Genomic DNA, 23,185 nt, shown 5'->3' with positions numbered 1-23,185 from the left:
CAAGTGCAGAGAGGTGTGTGGATTGCAGTGGCTGCCCTGGCTGCCTAATGGCGTTCTCTTGGTGCACTCTCCCTGCCTTGGGTTGGCAACCACTAGCTCACCAGCAATTCCTGTCTCTTTTTTGTTTCTTCTTGTACAATTTTAAGAACCAACCAGAGAAATCCAAGTTCTGAGCATTGTGTCCTAAAAATGGGAACTGTGGTCTCCATGGTGTAGGAGGTAACACTCCAACAGAATGGAGAGGGAAAAGACTGGAAGGGCTCTGAGGGCTCTCTGGCCTAAAACAATGGACAGAGACAGCAAAGTCCCAGGATGGCATGTGAACCTACTGTTACTGTAACCATGCCATGCCAGGAGCCGGTGGCATGGGAGGCAGGTTTGGGTTGGGCAGGACCTGACCTGAGGACAGTGGGATAGATCACAGGACACCAAGGACAGGACACCAAGGCTGAGTGGCTTCACCTCCCAGCCCTATCCTCCTCTGTAAGGTGCGAGGCACTGAGTGAGCTTGGCATGTTGTGGAGGTCAACCTCTGTCATAGAGATGAGGTGCTAGCCATTGCCAGGGATGACTCCAGGTAAAGTCAGGTATGGGTGTGGCTCATTCACGTTGCTCATGTGTTGGTGGCATTCACAGAAATTGGGGAATATGTATGTGTTCAGGAGATGAGATTCCTTTATCTCTGGAATGGAGGTTAGGGGGTCCTAACAGAACAGCTAGCCATTTGTGCCTACCACCCTTTACCTGACTGAGGATTTGCCATCCTTCTCTCTTGACCAATAACTCAGAGGGTTGACCTAGTGTCCTAATGAGGACACTCCTGGAACTTCATCAGGTTAGATAACCATTTTTCTTATAAGAAGTCATGGCTACAAACTGCAGAGCACTGTGTCTGTCTGTTCCAGGAGCCCCCATGAAAGCAGTTGTGAGCGGTGTGTCCCGAGTGTATAGCAGGTGCACAGAGATGGTTTCTATGGATACTGGACATCTTGAAGCATTCCTGCTTCTCTAAAGAGATACTCAGCAGAGCACATGGAAGTCATCCCTGGCAAGGTCTCCCTCTTCCCACAAGGCTGGGTGGCTAGCATTCTTTGTTCATACTGTATTGTTGAGGTGGGTCAGACTGTTCTAGGAGTGCTCCAAGAATGCTGGAAACTGACAAAGTTGGACAATTTCCCTTCTTGTATGACCATTGCTTCAACTATTTTGACCTTGTTCAGTCTTGAAATAATGTGGAAAAGGGAGGGGCTGTGTGCTTTAAAGATGGAGATGGGGACAGAATCTGAGGAGTTAGCCAGCCAGAGCCTCTGGGGAGCTGGTATTTCTGCCTACAAGTGAAAGTGATGGCCGAAAGGTTTACAGCCATCAAAGACACCGTTCACAGGGGCAGTCCTTCTGGAACCCTCCAGCAGAGCCTGAAGGGGAAGAGGTGGAATAGCTTCCCCAGGGTTCTGCTGCAGTTGTGGGGAGGGCTGTCAACTTGAGAAGGGTGTTTTCTCTGTATCTGGGAGGTAGAAGTGTTAGGTTCTGAGGGGGTAAGTGGAGGTTCTGAGGGGTAAGTGGCTAAAAGTGATCACACCCTGTTAGTGCTGTTCACTTTGTTTTTGTTTCAGACTCAAGTTACAATGAGGCTTTATCTAGACCACTTCTGGGGACTGATGGCAAAAGGTAAAACATAGGTCAAATCAAAGGGATGGACAGTGACGAGGAGTTCCCCAGGAGACACCTGGGCTCTGGCACCAGGCTGCTGCACGTGAGGCAGAGTCAGAGGGTGCCAGCTGCAAACCTGTGCACCACAAAGAGTTGTTGATTCTGGAAACAAGACAATGGTCCCTTGTCATTCCAAGGTTTGTGTGTGTGTGTTTAATATTTTTAAAACATTTTTTTATCCATTTAATGTGAGTGCTGTGCTGCATATACATCTGCAGGCCAGAAGAGGGCATCAGATCCCATTACAGATGGTTGTGAGCCACCATAAGGTTGCTGGGAATTGAACTCAGGATCTCTGGAAGAAGGGACAGTGCTTCTAACCGATGAACCATCTCTCCTGCCCTCATTTCAAGGTTTTTAAACTGATACTCAGCTGGAAGGTGAGGAGTCATGAGGACTCCTGTGTAGACAGACATGGAACTAATGTGTTGAAGTGAAGTGAGATGGGACTGAACCAAGTTTCTGCTTTCCAATCCATGTTTAAATCCAGCTGTGAGGGCACCAATGGGTGTGATGGAAACCTGGCACTATTCTCACTTAAAACTGCCAGCAACTTAAGCACCTTTGAAATTTCTGTTATGCACCAAATACTGAGAGATGCCCTGCAAGTCTCTCAGCTCTCTGCAAGCTGACAGAAGACTGCCTATTCAAGCCTCTACCCTCCTGCTATTGTAAGTTGGAGCTAAGAGTAACTACAGTCATGATCCAGGGAGGGAAGATGAAGCCAGTCTCTCTATCAAGGCTTTCACGTCTAGAATGGCTAGAAGTAGAGTCCCGCAGCCCAGCAGTCACCCTGCTTGGAAGGTTCTCATGATGGAAGCCAATGCTGTCAGGCTCTCGGGCCTTTTGCCTGTGCCTCTAACAGGCACAGAGCTGGGCTTGCTTAGCTCAAGGCTTTGCTATGGTGGGCTGAGAGCCTCAATCTCATGGCTCAGGTGGCTGGGACCCAGCATTGCTTCCTTGTGAAATGGCACATGCCGCGTGGACGTTTAAAAGTCATAACACATGTACAGACCCAAGACACTCAGGTATGGCCTGGTCCTCTGCCTGCTGTTTCTTCCTCTCCTCCCCCCTCACTCTTGGGACTGAACTCAGGCCACTGAGCTATCCCCAACGTCTCTCTGTCTTCTTTCATCTGTAGGGATGTGCATTTCATAGCCCTTGATCATAACCTTGGTCTTGTAAGCCCTTCCTCTGGTTCAGATTTTAAATTTAAATTCAGATGGTGAAAATATTTTAAAATATTTGAGAGAGTCGTACAGAGGTCAAGCCATCACCTAATGTTTTGAAGTGAATGTACAATTACAACAAGAGTGGTAGTACATTCCTATAATCCCAGCACTGGGGAGGTGGACACAGGAAGATCAGGAGTTCAAACTCGTCTTTTTCTAGGTTGCAACTTTGAGGCTAGCACGAACTGTGAACTGTTCATTTCAAGATAAATGAATTTCCTCCTGCATGCCTCCAGGTGTCTGCCAGGGCAGGGAGATTCCTCTTCCTCTAGGACTGTGATGGTTCCATCCTGATGTGATGTTTCCTGGCTGAGATGTAGTCAGGCTTTAAAGGGGTTTGTTTGTGTTTGTAATTCCTCAGGGAATAAACTCAAATCATTCCAAGTACCCTTGATATGGAGCCAACAAATACTCATATCTCCATGCTTTTTGAGGCTCAGGAAACAGTGAGCTCAGATGAAGTCAGGAAGCTAAAATGCAGCTCAATGACCTGGCCTGCAAGGAGACATCCTCCATAGCCATCTGGCTTTGCTCTTCTCAGCTATAGCTGCCTTCTACTTCCTGAATCATACCTGTTCATAGATATTATCTCTGTAATTTTTGCTACTTTAAAAAGGTAATATGTGCATAAAGCCAGGTGTGGTGGCACACACCTTTAGTACACTGGCAGAAGCAGTTGGATCTCTGGCTAGAGAAGGATGCTGTCTAGTGAGGCCTCATCTAGTTCCTAAGCGAGTCCATCACACAACTTTCAAACCGCACCGATGAACCCTGTATAACATCACCTCCTGAGGCCAGGCCTGCTGGGCTTTGTGTACTAAAATATTAAAATGAAGACAAAAGTTTGCGAACTACAGGCACTAAAAGCAATGACTCAGTGATGAGAAAAGCCCGTTTGACAGGTGAAGAGGGAGGCTAAGGCTGTACCGGGTGGTCATTCCAAGGTCAACGATCCGTAACCTGTGCTCAGGTGTACCCCTACACCAGTGGGTTACTCTGGTGGGTTGTGAAGACTCCCCCAGCTGCTGGACAGGGGCGCCCCATCGATGCGCTCCGCCGCTCGGCTCCCCACGCCTGGACCAGCCCCATGCGCTTCTTCCCCCCCCCTCCACTTCCCACTTCCAAGATGGCCGCGGGCGGAGCCGACCAGGTAAGGGGCCTCTGCCGCGCGTTAGCGGTGCCGGTGTGGACACTGTGACACTCTCAGAGCATTCCTTATAGCCCCGCTTGGGCCTGAGGACAGAAAAGGGCCGGGGACACAACTCCCGAATCCCAGGGTGGATACTTGGCAGGCTGGAGGAGCAGCGCCAGTAAATGCCGGGCTCCAAGCTCTACGGAGCCGCGGCGGGGGGCGAGAGCCCGGGCGGAAGAGCAGTGAAAGATTGGCGGGGGCGTGGCTAGGGAAACGCGGGGCGTGGCAACGCGCCTGTCCCTGGCTAGCCCGGTTGGAGAGTTGGAACGGAAGAGCGTAGGGCGTGGCTAGGGAGCTCTCGGGGGCGTGTTTATGGAGGACGGGGCGTGGCGGTACGCCTGAGGCCGGAGCGAGTGTTTGGGGTTGGGTGTTGGGCTGAAGTGGCTTAGCGGAAGAGCGGTGGACTTGTGGGGGCGTGGCTATAGAGCGCGGGCGTGGTGGGGGTGGGGTCTGGCGCTAGCTGCTTTTAGCCGCGGGCGACTGGCAGGCACCTGCTGTGGCTGGGCGTCTGCAGTGTCTACCTCCTAGCCCAGCAAGTTGCGGGCCCCACGGGGCCTGGGCTGCGGGCCACGGGCCTGGAGATGGCGTTGGAGCTGCGGTAGCTCGGGTACTGAGGGGCTTTGCAGGGTCAAGATGAGAGAGGTTGCGGAGGGCTGACGCTGACCGCTGCCACCTGCTGCTGCGTCGGCCAGGCAGGGCGGTCTGAGAGGGCGGGTGGATGGCTGGTGTCCGGCTGACGTGCGACTGCCCTCGGTCAGAGCTTGTGGCAGCTTGCGCGTTTTCCAGAACTTGGTGAAAAGTTTTCTCCTCAGATGCGGTGCTGCGAGACATACAGGTGTCTGCTCTGCGTGCCCTGTGCCAGTGTCCTCCTCAGACCCCTGTCCTGTTTTCAGATCTCTGCCTTTACTCCTTTTCAGACCCTGTGGTATTCAGATCTCTGTCCTCCCCAAACCTCTCTCCTGTTCATATCCTAGTGCTTCTCAGACCCCTGGCCTCTTAACATTCGGTCCTCAGACCCCTGGTGTGCTTTGGATCGCCGTCCTTGGACCTCTATCCAAAACTTGTTTAAGTTTTCTCAGACCGGAGGCTGCGACTGACTCGTCCGACTTTCACGGGGTTATGGGCTGCGAACCGAGTCTGCTCTGAGGATCTGAACCTGAATCCTCCTCAGATCTCTGACCTGTTCAGACCTCTGTCCCCTTCAGTCCTTCCTCCTTAGCCCTTTGTGGTGTGTTCATATCTTTTTCCTCCCCATGCCCAGTTCTTCTTAGACTGTCAAACCTCTTTCTTAAATCTCCTGACCCACTGTGTCCTCTCCCATCTTGGGCCTCCTTATCCTGGTCCTGGGCTGCAGAAGGTCCTTCAGAGAGGAACCCTGGACCCCACTTTCCTCATACTCATTTCCTGGGCCATGTCCTCCTCAGATCTTCTACTCTCTGGCTGTAGAACCCATTTTATCTCTAGAGACCCTCAGTATTGGGCAGATTGGTAGGTTAGAGGAACAACCTGCCCTTTGCCCCAACCCCTACTCAGGATCTTGTCAGCCCTTCCCGGCTTGGCTAGATTTCCAGAGGGTGCTAGCCAGTACAGACTCCTGATGGAGCCCCAGTGAGGATGAGAATATCAGAGATACCTCCTGACCAGGCCCAGTGAAACTTGAAACTGCATCTGTCTGAAAGTAACATAGATGGATCTTTATCTTCCAGGAGGAATTAGAAGATTTGCTCTGTAAGAGTCTGTGTGCACTATTGCAGTTTGTCACTTCTGGAGGCTCCGGCTATTCTATGATTATTTCATGTCCTCTGGCTGAGGAGGGAGTCCTGGTATTTGAGGGCAGATTTTGGAGGATGGGTTGCCTTTGGCTTTTGGCAGCTCTGCTAAAGCTACTTGGCTAGCCTTTGTATCAGTCTTGGCACACTTATGTGCCAGTGCCAAACTAAGTCTCAAGTTTGGTACTGCCTCCCCCTTCTCCAGCTCTTTCACTGCTTGCTCTGTTGTATAGCTTTGACCCATTGCGATCTGAGTGTCATGATCCTGATGAGACCCAGCTGTAATGAGAACCTGGCATATACCTGCTGCTTAGGGTTATTGAGTGCACTCTTCTGGAACATTAAGAGAAGGAGGCGTGACTGCAAGAGATGAGGTGAGAGAGACAGAGGCGGGATGCAGACTGAGGCTGGTCTATCACAAGACAAGACTCTGCTCACCCTGATGCCCTCAGTGGTCCCAGGTGGCCCTGGTGTGTTGTTTGTTTAGCATCTTTCTTGCATGAGTTAGGCTTGCTTGCTTTCTGAGCAGCAAAGGTTTTTGCACTCTGCCCTCAGCCCGTCCCCGCACATTCAGCATCTCACTTGGCTCCTGGGGATCTCTTTCTCTTTAGCACCTTCAGTTAGCTCTAACTCCTGTTATGTAGAGAGTGAGTTTCTTATCTGCCTCCTCTACCAGGACTAGTTACTTCCTTGTGTAAGCCTCTCTAACAGTGAGGAGGACATGGATGGCTTCAGGGAGCCTTGTCTTAGAGTCTGACTCCCGTTGAGTTAGAGATCCTTAACTTCATGTTCCCATCCTCAGCACTGAGTATCTTTGCCACATGATGTGGGGTCTTGAAACCTTGGCGAGGGTTTGTCAGAATAGACATATATAAAAAGAGTTTAGGAAATTCTGTATATTTGTCTCCTGATGTTTGCTTTAGGACTAGATATAAAGTAAATGTCTCAGGCCAGGAGTGTTGAAATTTTTTGACTGTTGAGCTAGAAGACTCTCAGGAGTACGTCAATTTGGGTAATTTCATTTTTCCTTGGGAAAATTGAGACCCAGAGTTCAGTCAGTGCCACATAACATGCGTGAGGAGAGATGCTAGCAGCAGGAAGAAGCCCTGTGTACAGAGTGACTGTGTCTGGGCTTTGTAATGCAAAGGTGTTAAAATGGTGGGCTTAAGCTGACTGTCCATCTTGTGCCAAGAAGAATACCTCTAGCCAAGATCTTCTAAGGCTTAACTTATACCAGGCATGGTTCTGAAAGCATCATGTGACTTTCTCCCCCTAATCTTGCTAACTGCCTGATAAGGTTAAGGTTACTACTGACTTCATTTTGCAGTGAAACAGAAGCACATGAAGTTAAATTAAACCAAGGTTACACAGTTGGCAAGTGGAGGAGCTGGGATTGAATCCAGGTAGTCTATTCCAGAGTCTATAGCTCCTCCCACCCTACTTACTTTAAAACTATTTTATTTTGTTTTGTTTTTGTTTGTCGAGACAGGGTTTCTCTGTGTAGCCCTGGCTGTCCTGGAACTCACTCTGTAGACCAGGCTGGCCTCAAACTCAGAAATCTACCTGCCTCTGCCTCCCAAGTGCTGGGATTAAAGGCGTGTGCCACCACTGCCCGTTAAAACTATCTTATAAAATCACATTTATTATTTATTTGTGTGTGTGTGTTTCACAGGACAATTTCTAGTCAGTTTTCTCCTTTTCTTGTGGGTCTTTAGAATCGAACCCAGGTCATTAGGCTCGGTACCACCTTTACCAACTGAGGCATTACTATGCCCTTAAAAACTTTTATAAATGTTTACTATTGTTGTGTTTATGTGATGTGTGTGGTTGAGCTTGCCTATGCTGCATGTGTAGAGTTGGAGGACAACTTTTGGAGTCAGCTCTCTCTCTGTACCTTTATGAGAGTTTCAGGGATGGAATTTAGGTTGCCAGGCATGTGCAAGAAGTGCCTTTACCCACTCAGCTGTGTCATTGGCCCTATTAAAAAGTTTTGGGGCTAGAGAGATGGTTCAGCATTAATGAGCACTGACTGCTCTTCCAGAGGGCCCAGGTTCAATTTCTGACATCCACATGGCCTGTGTAACTTCTGTTCCAGGGGATCTGGTGCTCTCTTCTGACCTTAGTAGGCACCAGGCATCCTGTGCACAGACATACATGGAGGCAAAATACTCATATGGATACAGTAATGTTTAAAGTTCATTTCTATTAGCATCTACCATATAAAATAGTAAAAATTGTTAAGTGTTTCACTTACTGATTAACACAAAGTTGAGGACGTGTATTTTTTAAGCATTCCATCAGGCCTTGTGTGGGACTCTGATGTCATACCTGGCATGAATATGTACCTTCCCTTCAGCAACTTGGAGCAAGTTGCTTTCTTTACATTTCAGTGTCTGCAGTGCACTTAGCATATTTGTGTGGCCGTCACATGTTTGGCACACGGTGGGCGCTCAGAGTGGTCTCTTACTTTAAGAATTAAGCACTCCTTTACTCCCAGTGCTCTGGAAGCAGATCTCTGTGAGTTTGAGGCCAGCTTTGTCAATTAGTGAGCTCCAGGCCAGTTAGAGCTATGTAGTGAGTGAAAGAGAATCTTTCTCTCAAACAAGAAATTAAAGAGCTTTGATTATGTTGTCTTTGTGAAGTGGTCTGCATATCTTCCTGATCATCATGATTTCACAAGTGTCCGTTTAGTCATTAAATGTGTCTGAGGAAGGAACATTCCATATACTCTGTCCTTAATTTAAAGGGTCTCATAGTGGCTTTTTAATCATAGCACCTATGGCCAATGGAAGTTAAATGTCTGTCTATCTGTCTTTCTTTCTTCCTTTCTTTTTTATTTAAAGATTTATTTATTTATTTTATGTATGTGAGTACAGTGTTGCTCTCTTCAGACACATCAGAAGAGGGCATTGGATTCATTACAGAGGGTTGTGAGCCGCCATGTGGTTGCTAGGAATTGAACTCAGGATCTCTGGAAGAGCAGTAAGTACTCTTAACTGCTGAGCCATCTCTCCAGCCCTAAGTGTCTTTCTTTAGGGCTTTGAGGGAGCCTTTGGGATCCTCAGCAGTTTGAAATCTGGTATGCTGAAATATTTGGATGAAATGGCTTGCCCAGAATGTGAGAACTTCAGGTAAGTTGCCATCTACCCTCCAGAGGAATGTATGAGTTTAGGAAATTGTTTTAGGACTGTTTTGCCCTAAAAATAACCTATCTAAAAAGAAAGAACTTTTATAATTGACCTCCATTCGGCACAGTGGCAGTACAAAGAGTGAACAGGGGGCTGCCTCCTACTCTTGAGTCAGTCAGATCCAGGTTAGCCCAGCATGGCTGCTCTCTTAGCCTTCCCTGGCTTACTCTGGAGTGGAGGTTTGCTGGCTCATATCTAAGTAGATGGCTGTGAAGGTTGAGTACCTGGTAGGCTCTGTGTTCCTGGTAGTGGGCTGCTCCTGTAAACTGGCGTAATGCTCTAGCACCTGAGACCTAGGGCTATCCTGGTCCCTTTGACCTTCTTACTTAAAGAGACTTAAAGAGGACTTATAGAGAGACTCTCCGCTGGTTAGTTCCTGTGCTGCTCTCTGCAGTGCAGGGAAATTCACATAAGTGAAATTTGTCTGTGGGACTTTAATGTTAGACCTCATTCCTAGCCTGTCCTGAGCTAAAGTTTGTCCTGAACACCTTCTGTTCTGGGCTGAGATACAGCCTGGTGGAACCACTGCTTCCGTGAAGCAGTAGAAGACCTCATCAGAACGCTCACGGTTAAACATGGGCCACCCCAAGAGGCTTTCTCAAGAATGTTGCGGGTATTAGATACAGAAGACTTGTGGGGCCTGTTCAGCTTTGACCAGCCTGGTCTGCACTAACTGACAGCTGTGCAGGTGGAGGTGTTACAGGTGGTCTGTGCAGGTGGAGGTGTTACAGGTGGTCTGTGCAGGTGGAGGTGTTTCAGGTGGTCTGTGCAGGTGGAGGTGTTACAGGTGGTCTGTGCAGGTGGAGGTGTTACAGGTGGTCTGTGCAGGTGGAGGTGTTACAGGTGGTTCTGCTCTCCTGACAGGACTCTGATGTACGGCTCTCAGGCATGGCTGAGTAGAAACAAGCTTTGAGTGTTCTGCTCGTAGAATAAGGACCTGGAAATCAGGTAGAACTGGGCTGAAGGGAGACGTGGTAGCTAAGGTGAGTGTACTGTCCTGCCCTTTGATGGTCAGAGAGAACAGCAGTATTCCTTTGCTGGTGGTGCCAGGAATCCCTTTTTCCCAGGAACATCTAGAGAGGAGCTGGGTCAAAAAGGGTTGCTTGGGCCCATATCCTTTGGGGTGGGGGCAGTCCCCGGGAATGGTGCTAGGGGCACTTTGTTCTTTTGCAGCCATCAGAGAGGGGATTTCCCTTCCTAAGGACAAAACTAATTGTTTGGTCTTTGTTTCAAAATTGGTGTGTGTGTGTGTGTGGTGAAGATTCTGGCTGTGTCCTAAGTCTTGGATTTGGGGGAGGAGAAAATCAAGCGGTTGCGACTGGATTCTACTGTCTCACATAGCCCTGTCCACATCACTAGCAAAACCTGTGTCTCTTTTCTTTGTTACTTGTCTTACACAAAGAACACAAAGAACTGCTTTATGAGGTGGATTTGTGCTGTTCCAGAACCTCAGGCAGTTTCCTCTTTGCTTCCTGCAGAACACATGAAACTCATATGGTCTTCCTATGTCTTAAAAACAGCCTTCCTCATATGCCTGCTTCATATCTTGTGTTTTTCTCTGGTCCGGAAAGTGGTAACTAATCATCATTTACCCTGCATTTTGTCCCTCGTCTTTTAGTGTGTTCCTTCCTCCCTAAGTGGACTCAGTGCCTTAGTCTGCCCAGGTTAGAGTCCCTGATGTAGATCTCAGAAAATGACTATCATTGTGGATAGTGGTTCCCATCATCACGTCTACGCGTAACCTGTTGTACTGAGTGGATTGCCCAGTTGCACTGTCTGGTATGTGCATATGTTACCAGGACTCAGTGGGATTTTCCTACTTGTCTTGCTTCTGTTAGTGCTGCCTTGTTCTTAGAATATAACCCAGATTTCAGTTATGCTCATGGATGGGACTGTTTGAGAAACCTACCCACTTGAGGACTTGCTGTTAGTAATTAATTCAGCACATACTTTTAAAAATCCTTAATCTATGGTAGATGTTGAAGTCCAGAAATGAGTAGAACTGTTCCTGCCTGAAGTTTAGGATCTGGTGACAAGAAACAGAACAGTTTTTAAATCTCATCATTTTAGGTGGGATGTGGCAGAAGAGCATAGAAACATGCTTTATAGTTTCCTGAAGTAGCTGGGGAGGGGGCACTATGCAGAGGAGGAAGGAGGTGGCTAGTGGGAACTTTCCATGCCACCGATTGCTAGAGCCCAAAGCCCCTGCTGACCTTGCTGGGCCAGATCTCCTTGCTCCCTACAGTGGCCCCAGATGGGCTGCATGTTGAAAGGTGGGGGAAGGCAGAGATGATGGGAGGGCCTTTGGATCTGCTTAGTGTGGGGAATTTGGGCTCAGTCTGTGCTTAGAAAGCATGTGACTTGGAGGCAGGCCACCTTCTTTAGGCCAACTTCCAAAGATCACCCTACAGCCTTGTCTCAGAAGCACGTGCTTTGCGCAACCTCCACTTATTGGGGCACTGGCAGAAGGCAGGAGGCCTGGAGCGTGGCCTCTGGTTTTATGGCATTGGTAGCACCAGGTGGAAGGGCTCAAGGACCAGGTGGCCTTGGCCCTTTGCAGAAGGTGGTTCTAGAGTATAGTTTTAGTTAGGATTACTATTGCTGTGACAAAACACCATGACTAAAAAGCAGGTTGGGGAGGAAAGGGTTTATTTGGCTTGTACTTCCTTATTATTGTTCATCATCAAAGGAAGTCAGGGCAGGAACTCAAACAAGGCAGGAACCTCGAGGCAGGAGCTGATACAGGGATTTTGTTTCTGGCCTGCTCCCCCTGGCTTGCAGCCTGTTTTGTTTAGAACCCAGACCACCAGCCCTGGGATTGAACCACCCACAATGGGCTGGGCCCTCCCCTATCAATTAGATCCTATGGAGGCATTTTCCTCAATTAAGAGTTAGATCCTATGGAGGCATTTTCCTCAATTAAGAGTCCCTCCTTTCAGATAGCTCCAGTTTGTGTGTCAAGTTGACGTAAGAGTAACCAGCACAAATATGCTGTAAGCCGGAACACTCTTTCCTTTTTAGGCTTATTTCCTCAAAGACAGACACCCTGTTCCTGAGACTTAATGAATCACCAGAGGCCTCAGAGTTCATCTGGCTTTTTCCTGAGAGAGGCCCCAGAGACAGAGAACATCATGGCTCTGGGCTTGCAGCCCTACTTTCTTCACCATTTCTTGACCTGGTTTAGAGGAGGGTCCTTGGAATTAATTTTATGAATGAGGTGCCATTGTCTGAATAAGAGAATTTCTCACCCCATCGACAGTTCTAGCTTGGTGCCTTGTGTCTGCCCAGGCACTGACTGCTGCGCACTCTAAGAGCAGAATCTCAGTTGAGCTGCATCTCCTGCAGACACTCACAGACGCAGCTAGAAAACAAGGAAATATGGCTGTGGAGCACCTGTGAGATCTGGTGTCTAGCTTCACCACACCTCCTTGTTTCTTTTGCCCACAGACCAACCTGTAGTATAGTATTGTTAATGTTCACTGCTGGGGAGGCAGGAAGTTGAGGCTCAGAAAGGTTAAGCACCTCTCCTGAGGTCACCCAGCTGGTAAGTGGCAGAGCCAGAATTTCAGCTAGACCTGTAAAGATTTCCTTTTCCGATTGAGGCCTTGTGCCAGTTTGATCTGCTGAAGTCTGATGGTGTTTTGATATATAGTAACCTTTGCCTTTGTCAAAGATTAGCTCTTAACTATGTGATAAAATGTTTCTTCTTTTATTCTTGCTTTAATTTAAAAAGAGTACAACTTTCAATTTGTGTGTATTTGAATCTACTTGTATTTTTTTTTTTTTTTTTTTTTGTGATTCCTGTTTCTTAAGTAACAATTGGTTAGGTTTTCCCACAGCAGGGAACACAGATGGTATGTGATGTCCTTGAGGGACACATGGCTGCTGGCCTCAAGGTGGACATAAGGGTGAGCCATGCAGATTAAAATGTGCTAACACCTGCTGAAGGGACGCTCAACTCTCTGATAATAAATTGAATTTTTGTCTGTAGGTTTAAAAACTTTTCATCCCTTATATACTTTGTTTCTATATAAAAACTTTTCATCCCTTGTATACTTTGTTTCTATAACAAACTAAATTTGTGCCTGTGTTTTTCTTGTGTTGTGGTATACTATGGTTCTAACTTGTAAGAAAATAGGTTATTAGTCAGAACAACTCTGGAGTTAAATGACCCTTACTTGCAGGATCATAGTTTTCTGTGGCTCTGGCTATTTCTGAATTCTGCCTTTCCATTCACTCCCTCCTGTTTCCATTTTTGCTCTTTGCTGTACTCTCTTGACTGGCTCCTTCAGTTTCTGGGAGGAGGAGATTACTTCCCTTCCCCCTTTCTGCTTTTAATCAGTTTGCTTCTGCTGCACTTAAGGAGATTGGCTTCCTGAGGGCTTCCTGAGGGCTGCAGGGGGCTTCTTGTAGAAGCTAGACTGACATCTTAGCAAGTGAACTTCTGTGTCTGCTGTGCCTTGGAGTCTTCAGCCACTTCTTGTTTGATGGAAACAGCTGTTCCTCCTGGGCCAGTTGCCCATTCATTGCTTTCCTTAGTACTTACTTAATTTCCCCAAGGTTGTCTGTAGTGGAGCTGGGGTTACAGTCTGGAGTCTGGAGTTCTGGTTCTTAGATTCTACTGTGTGGTCAGGTTAGGGTGTACCATCCAATCTCTAGTTTTGACATTTTAAAAGAAAACAAGAGGTAACTTTTTACAGGTGAGTGTGACAGTGTGCTAGGGGCAGTGTTCTTCAGACTGGAATTTTCTCCTGGCTTGTGACTGCCTCTTTGGCCAGAGATTTGTGGACATGGCCTTTGAAGTGTGTGTGACCATTGCTTTAGACTCTTGTCTCAAGCCTTGGCTTTTGCTCTTCTATTATTAACATCTTCACTGAACTAACCTCCTGCCCTGGATTTAAGGAGCCTGTTCCAAGCCATTTAAAACTATGTATGGCCTTCCCTCTGACTCCAAATCCTACCTCTCTAGCTAAGACTGATCTTGGACTATTTTGAGTGCTTGGTTTCTGTTGTGAAGTAAAAGTGTGCCCTGTCTTGGACTTGAGTGAACCTGGTAGTGCTGTGGAAAGGTGTGGCCAGTTGGAGTATGCTTGGGCAGTCTTACTGCAGATGGCATGTTTGTAAGTGTATAGTTCACTTTGCTATTTTTCTGTCTTAATGAAGTTAGCTTGGTTTTTATGCTATTTCACAATGACTGGGATTGAACCCATGGCTTTGCTTCTTCTAGCCAAGTAGCACTACTGAGCAATAGTCTCAGCCTAAAGTCTATCTTTAGGTCAGAGGTATTCTGTTGATAGTTTGCCCCTGTGTTATCTTTGCTCCCCTGTTTACAGATGGCCTGAGACAAGCAACTTGTAAGAATGAAAGGCTTGTTTCAGAGAGTTCTTCACTCAGTCCATGGTATTTTGGCTTTGTTGCTTTGACCCAAAGAAGTACAGAATGTCATGATAGGAGCAGGTGACAGAAGAATCCTGATTGGCTCATGACACCCAGGAAACAAGATAATCTAACTTCATCCAGCCTCTTAAAGGCATCACCTATAGTTGCACGGCAGCCTCGGGACCAAGCCTTCAGCATGTGAGCATACAAAATCCAGAATGTAGCCTATTTCCACAAGAAAATATTTTTCCTGCCTGGCACAGATTTTACCTCCATTGCTGGCCTGGATGCCAGAGCTGTGACTGGGGTGGAGGAGCCAATGATGAAACTGATAGTGTTCTCTAGATGAGCGCTGTGTGGGTTATTGTCCTGCTACTTCATGTCCTGAGAATGTGCTCCAGCTTTTGCTCTGGGCCTCAATTGGTGCATAGGACTAATTGAATGTGAGTGCATAGGACGTCTTTTTTTTTTTTTTTTTTTTTTTTTTTTTTAAATTCTTTTTGACATGGGATATCATGCAGGCTGGTCTCAAATTTACAAGCTTCTTGCCTCAGTCTCCCATTGCTGGTTTTACTAGTGTGTGCCCCCATGCCCAACTTGTAAGACTCTTTCAAAGGCACTCTTTTAAGCAGGACCATCCAGCCTTTAGAGCTCTGTGTTCAAAGATGCCTGAGGAATGGCATCTTCTGGATTTATATACACGTTTTTAACTACCATGTCTGTATTTCTCTAGTTTCTTCTTGGACCAAGATGACTGATGGAAACCTTTCCACCTCTATGAATGGTGTAGCATTGATGGGCATTCTAGATGGTCGGCCAGGAGACTCCCTTGAGGACCTGCAACACCTTAGTATCAAGGCGGCGCCCAGATCCCTTTCAGTGCCTGACTATGGACCTACACTAAAACTTGGTGCTTTGGAAGATCGACACAGCCTTCAGTCAGTGGACTCAGGCATTCCTACCCTGGAGATTGGCAACCCAGAGCCTATTCCCTGCAGTGTGGTCCATGTGAAGAGAAAGCAGTCTGAGTCAGAGATCATCCCAGAGCGGGCCTTTCAGAGTGCATGTCCCTTACCCTCCTGTACACCCTCAGCTCCCTCCAGCAGCGAGCGGGAGCAGGTTGTGCGGAAGTCTTCCACATTTCCCAGGACAGGCTATGACTCAGTGAAACTCTACAGCCCCACCTCCAAAGCCTTGAGCCGAAGTGACAATGTCTCTGTCTGCAGTGTGTCTAGTCTTGGCACAGAGCTATCAACTACGTTGTCGGTCAGCAATGAGGACATCTTGGACCTCATGGTCACGAGCAATTCTAGCGCCATTGTGACCCTGGAGAACGATGATGACCCACAGTTTACTGACGTCACCCTGAGTTCCATCAAGGAAACTAGTGACTTACACCAGCAGGACTGTGTTGCTGAGACTGAGGAGGGGAGGAAATTGAAACTATTGCAACCATTCAGTCACTTCTTTACAAGGTAACACCTTTGCTATTTGGAGCAGCTACAGGGCAGCAGATGTAGACCTGTTGCCTTGTGCTTCCTTGTCTAGCTGTATGTGTCTCTCTCCTGTGTATTGTTACATTGTTAATGAGAGCTGTGTCCTACAGAAAACTGTGCCTTTTCCCGGTGGTGCCTTCGTACTATGGACTAGTTCGTGGCCAGGTCTGCTGCCGACTCAGCTGTTTGGCTTCTCACTGCCATCTTCCCTTTTGTGTCCTTGGCTTAAGTGAATAGTCTTTGTTGCTTCTTGGCCTCCTGCCTTTTGAGGGTGGGGTCACCCACAGGCCCTTAGTGCCCTTACTTTGCCATTCACTAGTTACACTAATTCACTAAGAAACTAATGGTTTCTTAGGTCAGGCAAAAGGGTGCTGTTGAGATTGGCACCAGTGTTAGCAACTCTGTTTCTAACACTGCTCTTAGTGGCGGACACTGGGGCAGTCATGCCGCCAGTGTACCTGTCTGGGCCTTTGATGTATTCTGGCCTGGCCCTGCAGTTGAGGGCATGTGCCTTGGCTGCCCTGCAGTTACACAGTACTTACTATGTTGATCCTGCCATGTGCACCCTTCCTGTGATGCTTTGTTACCCAGGTCTCCAACAAGCCTGGGCTTCCTGTGTGTCCCTAGAGCGCTGTGAGGAGTGCTGCTTCCATTTATTCCTCTTACTTGTGTTTTTATGCATTTGTTCAGCTTAAGTCTGTGTAAGGCTCTGTTCTAGGCAGGTCATATGGGAGTCATAAGGGATAGACATGATCTTAAGTCACGATGGAGGGTGAGCTTAGAATCTGGAGTTGGTATACCCCACCAGTCAGTCACAGAAACTGAGGTCCTCTACAGAACGATGTGGGTTTATGGATTATATATTTAGAGTTGTAATCTTCCCCATATTTGTTCTTCTGGCTTCTGGGCTGTGAACTTGGCTAGTAGGAACAAACATGTTCCTAGCTAGTCAGTGCTGGACTTTGCAATATTTGGTGTGATGTGCTGTCCAGAGTTACCCACAGACTTCTGGGTCTGGGGACATGTAACTTAGGGTTCCTCAGTTGCTTCTTCAGGCAAACGTGGAGTATCCCCAGTCATCCTAAGGCCAGTCCTGAGTGAGATGGTCTTCACATGGCTGCAGTCTTCTGGGGATACCTTTGTTCTTGATGTGCCTGCTGGAAGTACCCTGCACTTCCAGTGGAATCCTGGTCACAGAACTTGTTACTCAGTGATTGCTGTCTGGAGCCCTAGTGTGCTTCTCCCGTGCAGCAGTGCTGGGGGTCTCATCTGTGTAGTTGCCTGGATCCAGGTACTTGCATGAGTCTTTGCAGTTCTCCATGTTGATGAGTACCAGAGTGCCTTATGTGTGACTCCTCAGACCAATCTCAGAGGGGAAGAGCTTGCCTAGGAGACAGGTTTTCATAGTCACCTAGGAGACAGGGATTCTTGGCAAACCTGGAAATTCTTGTTTGAAATGGAGGTGCCTGAGAAGTAGCACAATGGGAACAGTTTGGTTTACAGGTCAGTCACATCCTAGCTATGTGACCTTGAGCATCACTTAGCTTCACTGAGGTTTCTGAATCCCTAGCAGAGGACTGAGGGTCATGGGTGCCTGATGTGTCATTGGCTTTGCTTCACTCACCTTTGTTGTCCCCATCATCATGGTGTTTGCTGCCTCCGCTTATTTTCCCCAGAATTAGAGTGAAGAACCCCTGTTGTGGTTGTGGAATTAGCTGGGTTAATATAGTTAAGATTTAGTACAGGTATCCTGACACAGGCATGATGTCTTCGTTAGGGTTACGGTTACTCTGATGAAACATCATGACCAAAAGCAACTTGGGGAGGAAAGGGTTTATTTGGCTTACACTTCCATGGCACTGTTCATCATTGAAAGAAGTCAGGACAGGAACTCAAACAGGGCGGGAACCTGGAGGTAGGAGCTGATGCAGAGGCTGCTTATGGTGACTTGCTCCGCTGCTTTCTTTCTCAGAACCACCAGCCCAAAGATAGCACCAACCACAATGGACTGGGCCATCCCCCATTAATTACTAATTAAGAATTAATTAATCAATTATGACTGGATATTATGGAGGCATTTTCTTAGAGTAAGTTTCCTCCTCTCAGTTGACTTTAGCTTGTGTCAAGTTGACATAAAATTAGCACAGATGACTTTACATATCAGCAGTTTGGGTGATCATGGATATTCCCTGGTCTATTGCTACCTTTGTCTTTTGGGGAAATGGGTAGAGTTGAGTTGTTTGTTGAAGCTTCTTCCCCTTTGAAGAAAGTACTTTGCATTTTGCAGTTTCTAGACCCTCTTATTTCTTGGTTCCTGCTTCTTTGTCCTTGGATAGCGGCTCTGACAATGTAACAAGGAGCCACACTGAAGGGCTGAAGCAGGGGGATATAAAAACAAACAAGTCAAAGTGATAGAGCAATGCACTGAATCTAGTGTTGCCCCATGGCAGCTGGAGGTGTAGCTGCTATTTGTTTTATGTTTACTTAGTGTAACATACACTGGTGCATCAGATTACCCTGAGCTCTGGACTGGTTCCTGTTCTCCTAGGCACAGTGGATATCGTGGGAGGGTGGGCACTGTAGTTAGGAACACTGGGGCAGGACTCAGGTGAATTAGGTTTATTGTCAGCTCTCTTAATAACTGTGTGACCTTGCATAGCTCTCATGGGGAAAATGACTCAAGTAAGATCAAATAGCTAAGGCACCTGGCTTCCTGAGATTACTTAAGTAGTAGCTTTCTCTGGTTTGAACAGAACATATTTTGTTTCTTAATGCTCTTGTGAGCTTTTGATCCTGTACTGTACATTTCTTCAGTTAAACCCATCGTCCAGTAACTTAGAGAGCAGAATTTCTGCACCACACACTGTTAACGTTTGAGATGCATACTCCTGAGGGCACCTGTCAGTGTATTGCAACGTTCCTAACCTCTGCCCCCTAGATACCGGCACCATCCCGCAACTAAGACCAGAGTGTTTCTAGACATTGCCACACGTTCTGGGATGGAGATGGATGAAGCCTTTGTGATACACAAAGCTAACTGGTGACAACTTTGATACTGAATAGCTTCCTCAAAGGTCATTTACTAGTGTAATTTGAGCAGAATTCTCATCTTACATGGAAGAGAGTTGTGTTAAGGGATCCTCTGAGGCCAGTGTGATAGGACGCAGTGGCTGAGGAATTCAGTAGCATGCTTGTGGTGTGGCTGTTTTCCTCAGGCTGTGGGCTTGGTTTCCATGAAGCCAAAGGTTTAATCTGCTAATCCACATGGGTCTAGGAAGTAATAATTAACTTTTCCTGCTAATTACTATGGGGGTCTTTGGGGATGCGCCTGCCTGTGCTTAAAGGTCTAGAATGGTGGATTTTTCTAGTCTGCTTCCTGACCTGGCAGAGAGCCCTTTGGGGCCATAGTCTATGTCTGACTAGCCCTGCTTTTACTTGTAATTCAGACAGTGCAAGGACCATGGTGGTTTGAGAATGGGGCTGGGAGCTTCACTAGCTCTGTCATTTTGTGCTGTGTGACCATGAGAAAGTCATTTAAGCTCTGCAGCCTCTGGCATGTACTTGGGTGACCTGGGACTAGTTGCTCTTCTGGTAAAGAGCTAAAATGAGAGGGACAGAGCCATGATTCAGTGTTAGAGCATCTGTCTAGTGCGGTCCTGGTTTCCATCCCTAGCACTGCAAAACAAATATAAAAACCACTCAAGCGCAAAGCTAATACTGCGAGGGCTAAGTGAGGAAATAGGAGTTAACTAACTCTCAAGGCAGAGTGAGCTCGGTACATCGGCTGGTTTTGGCTTGCTTTTCTCCTTTTGTTGAGGTTTCATATGAGATTTCAGTGTTATTTTTAAAAATTCTCTGTGTGAAGATGTTTGCAACCACAGTTTAAAAGTGAATCTTCAGATAGATATTTTGATACTATATGAATGTGTCTAACCACATTTAGTTCCTGTACAGATTTGTTTGGGATTTGACCCATTGGCTGGTGATCGTAGAGTATGACAAATAGGAAATTTGTGGACAGGAGGCAGCTTATGAAGAGGAGGTGAATTCATTTACCAGGATGTGGCCACACATTTGTGTGCCTGGTGCTGTTCTTTGTTTTGCGTGGCTGCCTTTTTCAGGCTGCACAGTAATAGGGGTAGAATGAGGTGGGACTCTGGGCTGCCTGTTTATCCTTTGGGCTGCTTTCCTTCTAGCTGCTTTCCTGGACTTTATTAGCTGCAGGGCAGAAGTCTGTTCCTAGTCTCTTGCTGCTGGAGCTTTGGACATGAGTTAGGACCATCCAGTTCTCCCACTGTGGGAGGTTTGAGGCAGAAATGAGATGTGGGCCATTTTTCTTCTCTTTGCTGCTCTCTGGTACCTACTGATCTTAGAGAGGTTGGAGGCTTTCCTGTAGTGTTGACAATGTCTGTTTTCAGCTTCCTGGATGTTAAGAGCAGTTGTCATGCTCCCTCCCAAAGGCAGTGATGTGATTGCCTGTTGAGTTCTTGAGTTCAGCAAGTCCAGTAACAGCTTCCGTTTGCCCCTCAGGTCTATCAGTTTCGTGTTGCTCAGTGACCTATTCCTAGGAGTCGGGATTGTTTAGAATCTTGAAATCATCTTATTCCTTGTGTTAAATCCATTTCTGTTTTAAATTCCTAGACTGATTTTCGTGTCTTGCACTGGGAACTTACTGATTCGCAAACATGCAGGTAATGCTGCTTCTAGGTGTGGAAACCATGGCAGAGGTTGATTCACTTGCCAGAGGATTCAAAGATGGTGCAGGGCTTGGGTCTTTGACCTTTAGGTTTATAATCTGCATGAGAAGAACAAGTTCACACTTAAGTGTTGTTGGGTGAAATGGGAGGGGGTATACCTGGATGTGGAATAGGTGTGTGGCTAACACAGGAATATTGATTGTTTTATGTTGTTTGACTATTTCCTAATACCATGACCATTTTAGAATCAGCATTAGAGAAATGAGAGGAGCATTAGATTTACAACTTTCTTACAAAATCTATTTACTATTGCCCTATGTCTTTGACTGAGCTTTCTAGGTGCACCAAAACATGTGCTGTGAATTGGATCTGCTGCTGGTATGAGCACATGCTTGTGCATTGCTGAGAAGCCTGGGGAGGAGGGCTGGGCAATGGTTTCTTGACTTAGCTGTATTAAGGATGTGCTTGCTATGGTCTTGGGTAAGACAGGCACTCGGGCTTAGTGTTTGTGCACTTGTCCGTGAAATGAGCTGGAGTGTACCTACTTAGGAGTCTGTGAGAATGAAAAGAGCCAGCTCATGGAATCAGCATGTTGAGCTCCAGGAGCCAGGCAGAAGAGAAGGGAGAACATTCCAGATGGGCAGACTGCTGCACAGCTCATTGTGTTAAGTCTTTCTGTTGTGGGACGAGGGCAAGAAAAGAGACACAATAACAACATAAGCCAAAGCTAATAGATTGGAATAGGACACAAGAGAAGGGAAAGAGCCCGAGAGCAGGGACATGAAACAGACACAGATGCAGAGGCCACGTGTCATACACTCAGGAATCTCATGGGACTCCTAAACTGGGAGCCGTCATATGTATGCAGAGGACCTGTAGGGTCAGAAGAGAGGAAAATGTATATAAATAAAATAAAAGTAAAAACAAACCTGACATGGACAAGGAACCTCCAGTGAGGCTGTTGAGTTTGTCGCCTGCTGACATCTACTGCTGGGCATGCAGCCTGCCCTTAAGAGGAGTTTTGTTCCCCAGTGAGACTGCCTGGGAGTAAACTAAAATTTCATTCGTAGTTGTCAACTTGAGGTAGCTTCTGGGTTAGGGTTTGGGGCATGTGTTCTTTCAGTTCTTACAACTCAATCTGCTACAGACCTGTGCAGGCGCTTGGTCTCTGTGAGTCCATCTGTTCTCTGATCCTGCTGCTTTAGAGGGCAGAGCTCATATTTAAAACCTGAGTGATATTTCTCTGTATGGATTTGACATAGTTTATCTATTTGCTCATCAAAGGGCATCTTAATTGCTTCCAAGTTTTGGCATCTATGAGCAGCTGCTGTTGTAAAGATCCATGTGGGTGTAGGTTTCAGATCTTTTGGGTACATCCCAAGGAATGCAATTGCTATACTGTAGGATAAGCCTGTTCAGTGGTGAAGAAACTACCTGTTTTCCAAAGTGGCTTCACCATTTTATATTCCCAGCAGCAATGAATGAGAATTTCTTTAGTTCTGTCCCCTCACCTCTCTGGTTTTGTTTTGTTTTTGGTCAAGTAGGAAGCAGGGTCCTCAACTGTAAATGCTCTGGTGTAAGTTACTATAATACAATACCATTGAGTGGATGGTCTGGACACACCAATCCTGGAGGCTGGGAGGTTCAGTAGCAGTGCCAGCAGATTTGTTACCCATGGACACACCACGGTTGTTTTGATGGATGGTGTATTACTTACTCTTCTTGTTGGTGTGGCAAAGAGCAACTTAAGGAAGAAAGGGTTTATTTAGCTCACAGCTAATACATATAGTCCATCATGGCAGAGAAGTAATGGTGACAGGAGCATGTGGCAGCTGGTCATACTGCAGCTGACATCAGGAAGCAGAGACGTGAGCCCATAGGATAGTGCTACTCATATCCAGAGTGGCTCTTCCTTCTTCCATGAAGCTTTTCTAGAAATACCCTTCTAGATGTACTGGGGATATATTTCTGTGCGATCCTAAATCCTGTCAAGTTGGCAGTCAACAGCCCAGACAGCCGTCTTTAAAGAAGTATTTTAATATTCATGGGGGTTGGGGGCATGAATGCCAGAGAAAGGTGTCGAATTTCTTGAAACTGGAGTTACAGGAAGTTGTGAACTGCCCAATGTGGGTTCTGGGAACCAAACTTGGGTCCTCTGGAAGAGCAGCAAGCCGTGTTGACCACTGAGCCATGTCTCCAGCCCCAATAGTCATCTTTTTGCGTATCCTCATGTGCTAAAGGGGCGACTCTTTGAGACTTCTTTTATATGGATACCGGTCTCAGTCATGATGCCTTTTGCCTGCAGTTCTTCCTAACTCTGCTACTCAGTACTGTCAACTTGGGGATTAGAATTTCAGCATGTAAATTTGGGGGTGGAGAACACAAATGTTCAGGCCTTAGCTACAAGGGTGGAGTATTGTGTTTGAGGAAAGGAGTGGTGCTGAGGTTATCCTGACAAGTGCATATTTGGGCAGGGGAGGAAACACTGCTGGGTCCTGCTGAGTGACTGGAAGCCAGTTAGT

The 23,185-nt window shown here is 46.9% G+C and overlaps 1 protein-coding gene across 4 annotated transcripts in view; it reads left to right on the top strand.

Moving 5' to 3' along the window:
• Nucleotides 1–4,051: 4,051 nt before the first annotated feature.
• Nucleotides 4,052–23,185, top strand: part of Tbc1d14 (TBC1 domain family member 14) — a 92,252-nt gene continuing 73,118 nt past the window's right edge. The window contains exons 1-2 of one of the 4 annotated variants that reach the window (XM_034508452.2): nt 4,052–4,092; nt 15,204–15,945. In XM_034508452.2, coding sequence (XP_034364343.1) covers nt 15,221–15,945 — 725 coding nt within the window. In that variant the 5' untranslated portion in view covers nt 4,052–4,092; nt 15,204–15,220. Of the gene's footprint in view, nt 4,093–4,599; nt 4,742–4,836; nt 4,970–14,648; nt 14,669–15,203; nt 15,946–23,185 lie in introns of those variants that run through there. The other 3 variants (XM_034508453.2, XM_034508454.3, XM_076938390.1) reach the window with 3 other exon arrangements.

This window comes from Arvicanthis niloticus, chromosome 7 (assembly GCF_011762505.2).
Source record: "Arvicanthis niloticus isolate mArvNil1 chromosome 7, mArvNil1.pat.X, whole genome shotgun sequence".
Taxonomy (NCBI): Eukaryota; Metazoa; Chordata; class Mammalia; order Rodentia; family Muridae; genus Arvicanthis; species Arvicanthis niloticus.
This window is presented reverse-complemented; position numbering and strand designations above follow the sequence as displayed.